The sequence below is a fragment of the Anabas testudineus genome, chromosome 14, assembly GCF_900324465.2.
Source record: "Anabas testudineus chromosome 14, fAnaTes1.2, whole genome shotgun sequence".
Taxonomy (NCBI): Eukaryota; Metazoa; Chordata; class Actinopteri; order Anabantiformes; family Anabantidae; genus Anabas; species Anabas testudineus.
Window position 1 is genome coordinate 3,201,683 of NC_046623.1, and position 10,436 is coordinate 3,212,118.

Sequence of the window (10,436 nt, forward strand, 5' to 3'; positions counted from 1 at the left end):
GATACTGGGCTTTGGTTTTAGCTTCGTGTTGGTCTGGGCGCACAGAGACAAACAAAAAAATAGATTTTGATTTCAGTATTGTTGTGGATTTGATTATTTCATACTTACTGATATTTGGAGTCGTTGTACAAGCACAATATTAATATTGCTATATAATAATAATAAAATAGCAATATTCAGAATAAAATACAAAAAGACTTCTAATACACACCCGTTGCATTTTATCTGTGCAGCCACCACACTGTGTACACACCATGGAATCATTTCCAAGTCTGAGCTGCATTTTGATTTTCACCTTAACAAATATTCCAAAGGTGTCTCTTATTTATTGTTTGGGGCACTGGCTGACAGCCTGTTTTATAGCTCTGTGCACCAGTGACATGAAATGATGTCACCATTAAACTGGATAAGGTCACTAGGAGGTGTCCTCTGAGAGCTTCAGGAATCTTTCAAGTAATGTTATGGAATTATGATAATGACACCAGAGAAACTATAAAAATGTCATTAGTAGAAAGTGTCCGTGTCCACTATTCATCATCAGAGACACACAATAACTCACTTGAGCTCCCAGTGGGGATATTATGGGGCTGTTCCAGAGCACTTTCAGGAGGATATCAGTCCTGCAAACACCGCATTACACTATTTCCGAGTGGCTCTGGCCTGGCCTCGGCGCAGCGCGCTTTCTTATGCTAATGCTGGTCTGACATCAGCAGTGAGATCAAAGCAGGGCAGGGGTACTTAGGAGGCGATCTGCCCCCACTCGGGCTCACACACTCTCCTCTGCTCAGACCTCTCTCTGCGTCCACACACTCACACACTCACACACACTCTCTCTCTGTCCGACATCGATCCACATCATGCGTACCTGTCCGGAACTACTCTACCTTTCCGTGCTGGATTTTACTCGCGCATCAGGCTGATACCGACTCTGTCCAGGATATTTCGAGCCGCTGAGATTTGACTTTTTGGTTTCTGGTGTGTTTTTATTCAACAGAAGAGACTGAGCGCCGCGGACAAGGTGAGGCTGAACTAGTTTGGATGTTTTAGTAGGTAGGCTGCTGTTTTTGCGCACGGATTTACGCACATGAAATACTGCGTTAAAACCTAATTATTATGGATACAAAGTTTGTCTGTGGAGGATGATGTGCTGGAAAACTGTAGAGCTGTAAACTGTCTGACCTTAGTGTGCGATTTTAAAAATCCCAGTTAATTATCTTTATTTCAGTTTTTATTCCCATAGATTTTAAAAAGCGTGTTCAAATTTCAATTGAAAGAAAACGTAACTGGAGTTTTATTTGCTTCACATGGCTTTAATTGGATTGGAAGTGACTTTTAAGTGACTTGACACATTAACTGAAACCAAGATTATTATTGATTAAGAAAATATGGTAGAAAGTCTCATCGGTACATCTACTGGCTCAGCAAATCTTAAACCAACCTGGTCGGATGGTGTGTGTGTGTGAGAGAGGGGGAAAGAGAGAATGAGCCGTATTTTTAGGAGGAAACTGGAGCTGCCTCTCTGGTCAGACCACTTTGGCTTCAGACAAAGCCTTATTCCTAATCCTAATTCCTAATATTCCTAATAAATCACACTTCAGCCGTGTAGTATGTGGACCGGGACGCACAGCAGTGGTCCGGCGAGTTTCACTGAGCTCATTTAAATAATTAATATCCGCGATTTCACGCAGTTTCGAGCGCGCCTCGGCCAATCAGAGACGAGGAGCTGGACTGTGCTTAAAAAACCAGAGAGATTTAAAAAAAAAAAAAAAAAAAGGCCCATTATCAGCTCCCTGCAGGTTGAGCTCTCTCCAAATAAACGAGCTATCAGATCATCTGCTGCAGATTACTGCTGATCTGTGCTGGTGTCCTGAAAATTATTGACACTTTCCAAATGGAGTGGAGGAGAAATACTGGAAAGACTAAAGACTAAAATACAGTAAATGTGCAAATAAAGCAAACAGCTGGACAGAAATACACCCTACTAATCTGGAGGTCCCAGACTGACTAGAACCTAAAGTATTACAGTTCACTATCCACTGGTGTGATTCTAAATAAAAATACAGGAAAAACAGTTGCATATATATTTATATATTATCATGATATAATAAATAATCATCTTATGAGAATACAAAACAATATAAAGTTTCCTAAACTTTGCCATCATGCGGCACAGACACAGCTCAACTCCCTGTATGTGAATTCATGCACGACTTGTGTCCGTCTCAAAATGTGTGTATTCACATGGAATATGAAATGTGGTTCCAGAAAGCTGCTGCGTTACAGGGTCAGTCGTCCAATAGTGTTGGTGAAATATCTAGTTTCTAGCAAAACATGAGAACTGTCTGTGGTGTAGTCATTCATTATTTAATGTGAGCTAAATGTCTAAGAGTAGACGACAGATGTATGTTCCTCTATCAGATTTGTCTCTCATTACATTTGATTTTACATGTTGTGAGGTGAAAAATCCCTCACACACACACACACACACACACAGGTTGTAAAACTGAAACGAGTTAGAAAGTGCCCGCTGTGTCGTAACTCACTGACTCTTCTTTGTTACAGGCTTTGGAAGAGGAGCTTGTGCCATGAGCACTGCCTTTTGAGTCTGAACCCAGAAGCACAACAGTCCTTTGGATTTTTTTTTCCCCCCCTCTGTGTGAACTGCAACCACTGTCCAGCCATGAGGAGCAGCTCTCGTGTCCTGCCTCTTGGTGTGCTCACAGCTCTGCTGCTGTCTCAGGTCTGCTCTGGCATCAAATGGCTGTAAGTGTTCTCAGGCGTGCCGCCGTCTTATTCTCTACATTCTGTGTCACAGGAGACAACATCGTGGACACACGGCGCTGTTGCATGTTTCCGTGGAGCTGAAAGGCCGTGGCAGCCTTAAGATTTGCCCTCACCCAGCATTCCTCAAGTGGCTCTTGAAACAAAAGGGGGGGGGGGGTTGATGATGAAGGGGACAACAGATTAGCTGGGATTTTTGGGGGTTATGAGTGGAAGCCTTTTTGTTTTATTAACTTCAATGCAGTCTCCGAAACATGAGGCAGAGCGTGTAGTTCAGTTCCAAGATCTCAGGTCGAATTTACCCCCTGCTGGAAAATAATAACATGAAGAGTAAAAATATGATGTTGGGGCGTCGCGGTGGAGCAGAGAGAAGCAGGGAGAAGCAGGGAGAAGCAGGGAGAAGCAGGGAGAAGCAGAGCTGTCACTGCTGACAGTGTGTAGTCTGGTCTGGCCTCAAAGCAGTGTAAAAAATAGTGACTTCAGGCGGACGCTGTCAATGCTGTTGACACAATTGTTGATTGCTCGTACTCAGCACCACACGGTTGTTATGGCTCTGTAAAAGTAAACAATAATTTTCTCAATAATTTTGGAAAGTACGCAAAATTCCCAGGATGCTATTTTTTGAAATTTGTTATGTTTCACTTGGATGTTTTGCATGGTTTTGTTTGGTATTCTTATAAACCCTTCGAGGGTTGTTCTGTTGTGCTGCTCTGTGTCAAGTATTTACGCGTGTGCCTTACGTCTGATCACTGTTAAAACACAACTCTCTGCAGTTTCTCCAGCAGAAACATCCATTGCTTCTTATCAGAACGAGAGGTTGTAGAACTTAAGCAGATGTGCCCGTGAGAGCAGGGATGGCATGCGCTAAATCGAAGCAAAATGTCCTAAAGTTTGGATAATGAAAGCGCCTCAATGCAAAACAGATGCGGCCGTAAACACCTGTGAGTGCCGGGTTACCACGAGCCCAGCCGAGTCGCAGCTTATCACCGGGCACGGAGTGGTGGCCCCTCGGCCCCTAATGCAAAACAGGCCAAGGTGAGGCGGCTCTGCCTGGTTCTCACGAACTCTCAGAGGAGTGCACGACACAGAAAGCAGAGATCAGAGTTTACCTGCTCCGCTTGTGGTTTCTCTATTAAGTTAATCCTCAATAAGTTTCAATAGTCGGAATCAAACGAGTGCACCCTTTAATAGACTGTAAGCAGATGATTCATGTCAAAGTGAGGCCACGGAGGACCATGCTTCCTGTGGTGGAAAATGCACAGGGTGAGGGATCTGTGCAGTTCTTCTTCATCTGACCGTGGATCACAATTTAGTGGAGTTTTTATATTTTTTGGCTTAAGTTAAGCCAAAGGCCTTTTCTGCGCTTTAACAAAAGAAAGTTCCGCGCCAAGAACATGTCACTTATATTTTATGAATCTGCAGCTGACTTTCCTTTGGGATTTTCGCTGCGATAAGATGGTTCTTTTCTGTAATGTAAGCCAAAATATTCCTCTGCCTGAAGCATTATCTATTTAGATTTTTCAAGTGTTGGTTCACAGGCTTGAAATGGCTAACACACCACTGTAACTGTACCTCACAGCGCGTAAACATGGTCATTTCACAACCCGGGAAACTAAACACATTTGATTAAGCAATCGGCAGCATTGCTGCCATCACCACTCTAGTTAAGAAGTTATGTATTTTACAGTGACCATGCTGACCTGTCTCTCCTGTTTTCGTTTTCTATTTTCCCTCCACTGCAGAGCACTATCACACACATCTGTACACGTCAACCAGACCCAACACTGTAAGCTGCTGCCCGGCCTGGTCTCCTCCCAAGCTCAGCTGTGTCGCACCAACGTGGAGCTCATGCAAACTATTATCCAAGCTGCCCGCGAAGTCAAGAAGACATGTCAGAAAACCTTTGCTGATATGCGTTGGAACTGCTCCTCCATTGACATCCCCGTTGATGTCCAGAAGTATCGGCCCGACCTCGACAGAGGTACGGTCATAATGAAGGGATTGCAATGACAGAGAGGACACTGGTGTTTCCAAAGAACTATTCCAAACTTTTTACCCACAAGAGTCTAGTGTTTATGGTCATGCTTGACATTCAGCGAATTTCCAAAAACCAGAGTCATTAACTGCTGCATGTATTGCAGCTTAGTTTACAGTAACTGGTGAAATGATCCTTCTGTCCTTGAGTACAGCATTTGATGTCTGTGCAATTCGTTTATCTGTGTCTTGATAACATAACGATGATAGAATTATTATTTCCTTTATAAAATGTATTTCAGATTTGAAGATGACTCATCAAGTTATTCCATCATTTATTTCCCAGAAGCCTTTCCAAACAACTTGTACTGAAGCTGTTATTTGAGAATACCCCTCCACATGTCTGATGATTTCGTAATCGGCTTGTTAAGCCTGAAACCTGCACTCGTTGTCTGACGGCATGTCTGTTGGCATTACTGCCTGACTTAGCTGTTTCTGTTGCAAAAAGGACATTGAATAAGTCAAAGACAGTTGCTAGATTGTGGCAGGAAGGGTGGGAGAGGGGGCTGTGCAGCATGCCCCAGAAAAGACATGGCTGCCATTTACCAAATGAACAGTGTGCACTGAACAGGAAATGGCTCATCTCTGAGCGCAGGGATCGCTTTGATCTAACCAGCCCACGGTCATACGTGATTTCTTCCCCTACTTTCAGTTGCACTCTGGCCTTTAACATGTGTGCTTTCTGTGTAAGCACATCACCACCAATAACATCATTGCTCACTCTGCATTACAGTAGGGTCAGTGATGGATTGTCTTTTTTTTTTCATCAGACAGCTGAACAGGGATTTGGGAAAATACAATGGATGGATCAAGAACAGAAATCTTGATATTCCAGCAGGAGTGATTGGAGAACTTTCTGTGGATGTTTTGATTCGTTTTTTTATTCACTGTAATAAATTTATTATTGTGATGCACTGTATCCAAAATGAATTGAAGCTGCCAACTACACACTAACTCGTCAGCAGAAATGATGAGAGCTCATTTTTGACCGGTAGCATATTGAATTGATCAGGATTTGACAAAAATAAAATCAAAGATTTACTATTTTTCAAGCAAAGACTCAAACATCTGCTACTTCCAACATTACAATTGTGAAGAGTAGCTGCTTTTATTTAATATTTAGTAGACAAAACCAAATAATAATAATCTCATCAGTGCAACAATAACAGGTAGTAACTAGAATTTGTCGTGTTAGCATTAATCATTATTTTAAATATTGTTTTGTTCATACATTTCGAGTTTTTTTAGCATAAAACCCTAAAAATCTGGAATGTAACTTTTTTCATTTACCTGTAAAATTTATCTGTTTTTGCAGGAACGAGGGAGGCTGCATTTGTCTACGCCCTGTCAGCAGCGACCCTCAGCCACACCATCGCTCGGGCATGTACTTCTGGAGATTTGCGGCTATGCTCATGTGGTCCAATCCCTGGGGAGGTCCTAGAGCCTGGCTATCGATGGGGTGGATGCGCCGACAACCTCCACTATGGTTTATTGATGGGCTCTAAGTTCTCTGATGCTCACATGAAAATGAAGCGCTCCGGATCCCATGCCAACAAACTTATGCACCTACACAACAGTGAAGTCGGGAGACAGGTCAGCAACACGGACAGATCTTGGCTGAGGAATCGTGCAAATGTGTTGTTTCTAATGCAGTAGGAGCTCTATTTCATCTCTATGTCCTCTATCCTCATGTCTAGGTATTGAAAGAGGCAGTGGTAATGAAATGTAAATGTCACGGTGTATCCGGCTCCTGCTCCATAAGGACCTGCTGGAAAGGCCTGCAAGACCTGAAGGAGATCGCAATGGAACTGAAGAACAAATACCTGTCGGCCACCAAAGTGGTTTACCGGCCCATGGGGACACGCAAGCAGCTGGTACCTAAAGACATTGACATCAGACCAGTGAGGGAGAATGAGCTGCTCTACATGCAGAGCTCCCCAGATTTCTGTACTAAGAATGAAAAACAGGGCTCCGTTGGCACACAGGACAGGTGAGACTGTTACGTCACATTTGAGTGGCGGTAAAGATAGTTCTATTTTTTTTTTCCATGCTATCGTGAGTTTGGTCGTGACTCACGATGTGAGTCGTGCTACCGTGAGTTTGGTGGCATGACTCATGTGAGTCATGCCACCAAACTCATGTGAGTCATGCCACCAAACTCACGATTCCGAAACCTGCAGCTGACAAACAGGAAATGACCCATCCTGAATGCCTGCTCATCCAGAATGTTGACTCTAGTGAAGTGCTGTCCTGTTTGGTGGCACCGTTTTGTTTGCAGGCTCGCTGATAACAAGCAGTGGCCACCGAGAGTGCTCTGTCTGTGGCTTGTCTGAGCAAGTGTGGGTGAAAAGGCCGCTGTGACTGGAGTCCTGTTATCTGAAACAATGACTAATGCAATTATTCTTAGAACAGAGTGCACCCGAGCTGATATCAATTGGAGAGAGCCACACAAATGGCGAAATAGTTAATGGTCCCACAGAGATAAAAGTATACATACTTCCACTATCCAGCTCCTGTGTTTTAGTTGGGACCGTGTTTGGTGGCACTGGCTTGTGCTCTGCGAGGACTAACGGGCAGCATGGAGCCCGTTTGTCTGGGGGTCTGACTCATGCTGCACTCTGTGGAACAAACAGAGAAATATGGCACAAATATACAGAACTATCTTCGTAAGCTTAGTGAAATTCCACATTTTCCACAAGAATAAAGGTCATATCTCAGCTTTATTATACATTTCAGAGAAGACTTTTCTCTGTTAATATAAAAACTTCTCAGCATTGACCTGTTGATCATCTGTAACATCTCTTGACCTGACACACTGTGTTGCATGCAGTTTTCTGCACCCACATATACGTTAACATGCTTTAACATCACCAGCCTACAGTCATGCCCGTGTAAGCCACCGAGGTCCACTTAATGACACACTGTTGTTGTTGTATGAATGTCATGCCTCATATGACTGACTTTATCATGTGTCGCTCAGCACTCGGGCCTCTCAGCAGATAACCACTAGACATGCTTTATATCAAGGACACTCGGTGTTCTCAGTGCATCTCCCACTGCACGATAACACAACAGCATTAGCACTTCGGCCAGATCACGTCGTCTCTACGCGAACATGTCGTGCTGATGTTTGCTGGAACTAAATTGGGGCCAATGCGGTTACATGACATGCACTCTATTGGTTCGGCTACGTGCATGGCTATCGATTATTCCCATATGTGCTTAGACCAGCCCATGCATCACACTACTCAACCTATGGCCACAGCACCATCTGCTTTGCCACAAACTTCTCTCTGCTGATTTCTCGCTCGCAGCAGGCCGAGCGAGGAGAGGTTTCATCAGTTTTATCACTTGTTCTGTCCTTGCTCCTGTCTACAATGTCAGCTCTGAGTCATTTACCAGATCTAAGAGAAGTAAAAGCTTTTTCTAAATTCTTTTTTTTTTTTGAGAATCTGGGACAGAGGAAGTACAGTAGCACAATCGCTGCAAAAAAAAGCTACAGACAAGAGCAAGAGGCCTGTTACTGAAGCCTCTGCTTTAGTCTTAAATTACATCATGTCTCTTCTTAAACCAGCAGATGTGAACTACACAATGCAGTGTACGGTCCCCTTGCTGGTCCTGCAGCACAGCAGCGATATAACAAGACCTTAGTCCTGACAAAGCATAACTGTGCGGGGGTTTCTGTCTTTCCCAGCTCCCACTGATATAATAAACCTGTCTCGCACTCTCAATGATTCGTCCCTCCACCCCCTTCACTCCCGTAGCAGTCATTAGCTCACTGTCTCTCTCGCCATACTGGTCATTAACACTCTGCCATCATAAAACAATGCAATTATGTGGAGAGGGCAAGCTAAAGAGAGGGAGGGCAGCCCTGTCTGTTCAGCGTGATTTACGGCGGGGCTATTCTCTGCTTATTTAAGATGCCTCGGGCCCCCTGAAATGAGAGGCTGCTAAGTATCCACAGCCCCAAAGACAACGAAACAAAAAGAAAATGAAAAGGAAAAAGAAAAAGTTGCACAAAAGGTTAAAGCACACCAGCCGGTCAAGCACTTTTAAAGGGCTATTGTTGGATCCTCACAGGCTGCGGGATTGTGCAAAATGTTTTAGAATGAAGCTGTAAACCTAATTGTCCTGGGCAGGAAACTAAACCGGAAATATGTTAGCCCTATCTGTGCGTTCAGCCCAAAAATAGCCTCCTTGTCTCTGTGTTGTTGAAGGAAAACATACACTTGTAACACAAACTTTTTTTTAAATTTTTTTATCTATGCTAATTTCAGGCAGTGCAACAAAACCTCTTCCGGCAGTGACAGCTGTGACCTGATGTGCTGCGGCCGTGGCTACAACCCGTACACGGAGAAGGTGGTGGAGCGCTGCCACTGCAAGTACCACTGGTGCTGCTACGTCACCTGCAAGAAGTGTGAGAAGATTGTGGAAAGATACGTCTGCAAATGAGCCTGCTCCGCCCGCCGGCAGTGCTCCACCAGCAGCAGTCCCCTCTGCTCGTACTAAGCCACCCGAGGCTACAGATTAACCAAAGCACTACAATACCAAGAAGGCTTACTTCTCTGTTAAGCTTTAGCATGTGTATCGCAACACAGCAAGAGGCGGTCTCCTCTTGTGTCAGTATCATTTTTGTATCCAATCTAAAAAACTGCCAGTCGGGCTTCTCAGCTTATTCCCTTTCACAAACCTGGATGTGGAGAGTGTGGTGACAGCGCCAGTCGTTTCACGTGAAGGCCGCCGTCCTCCTGGGTGTTTCCTTTTTCTTGTTAATGATAATAAATTCCCCCAACAGGGATATTGAAAGTCTATTTTATTATATCTCTATTAAAAAGAAATAATATTGGATGTTGGAGACTTGTGTTTGGCTTTCTGCCAGTGGGAATGACAGAGTTCTAATGGATCCACGTGGTACTTTTTTTTTCAAAGGTACTTTCAAAACTATTTTCCTCCTCAAAAATGGACACTAGAGGAAAAAGGAGCACAAAGGGAACTTCAAGTACTTTCCTGTCATGGAAGATTTTGTGGTTGACATTTTGGACTCTGACCATGTATGTCCTGTGCGGATCATGACACGCCTGTATGCCTGTGGATTGGGAGAAGAGTATAAAGGACTTTGTGAAATGGTGCATTATCTCCTCTATGTCTCACATGCAGGCAGTTCAAAATATGTTCTATTTTTCTTAACATAGGAACTGAACTCATGGATTTTGTAAACCACTCTTGTGTGGATGTACATACTGTTATTTTGTATACTGAAATAAAGAAAGAAGTATTTATAAAATAATTAAATGATCCTGACATGAATATTGCATGTTTTTCCTTTATCTGCACTGTATGGCTCATTTTACCAAATTCTGGCAAAGACAAATCCATAAGCTCCAAGTCAAATAATTTTCAAACTAAGCATCATTTAATGTGATTCACTAAAAAAAGAAAGTTAGAAAATCCACTGTTATTTTAAATCAGCTCAGTCCAGTCAGTAATGAGTTGGCAGGTTTAACCCGGTAGTCCACTGGGATTGCTATCTGAATAGCCCAAACCCTTGGAAAGTGTTTGTTTGGACTTTCCACCTCCTCACAAAAGCCCATTACAAAGGATTTTTTGTCACTCCTATCACG

At 43.4% G+C, this 10,436-nt stretch overlaps 1 protein-coding gene across 1 annotated transcript; it reads left to right on the forward strand.

Annotated features, from left to right (window-relative positions):
• Positions 1 to 774: 774 nt before the first annotated feature.
• Positions 775 to 10,098, forward strand: wnt11 (wingless-type MMTV integration site family, member 11). The gene is made up of 6 exons (XM_026373445.1): positions 775 to 1,018; positions 2,563 to 2,763; positions 4,524 to 4,762; positions 6,131 to 6,408; positions 6,513 to 6,805; positions 9,093 to 10,098. The coding sequence occupies exons 2-6, from the start codon at positions 2,681 to 2,683 to the stop codon at positions 9,265 to 9,267; spliced, it is 1,068 nt and encodes a 355-aa protein (XP_026229230.1). The 5' UTR covers positions 775 to 1,018; positions 2,563 to 2,680; the 3' UTR covers positions 9,268 to 10,098.
• Positions 10,099 to 10,436: the final 338 nt, after the last annotated feature.

Coding starts and splice junctions, on each gene's coding strand:
- wnt11 (XM_026373445.1), top strand. CDS start 2,681: ATGAGGAGCAGCTCTCGTGTCCTGCCTCTTGGTGTGCTCACAGCTCTG. Junction 2,764..4,523: donor TGCTCTGGCATCAAATGGCT/GTAAGTGTTCTC, acceptor CCTCCACTGCAG/AGCACTATCACACACATCTG. Junction 6,806..9,092: donor TCCGTTGGCACACAGGACAG/GTGAGACTGTTA, acceptor TGCTAATTTCAG/GCAGTGCAACAAAACCTCTT.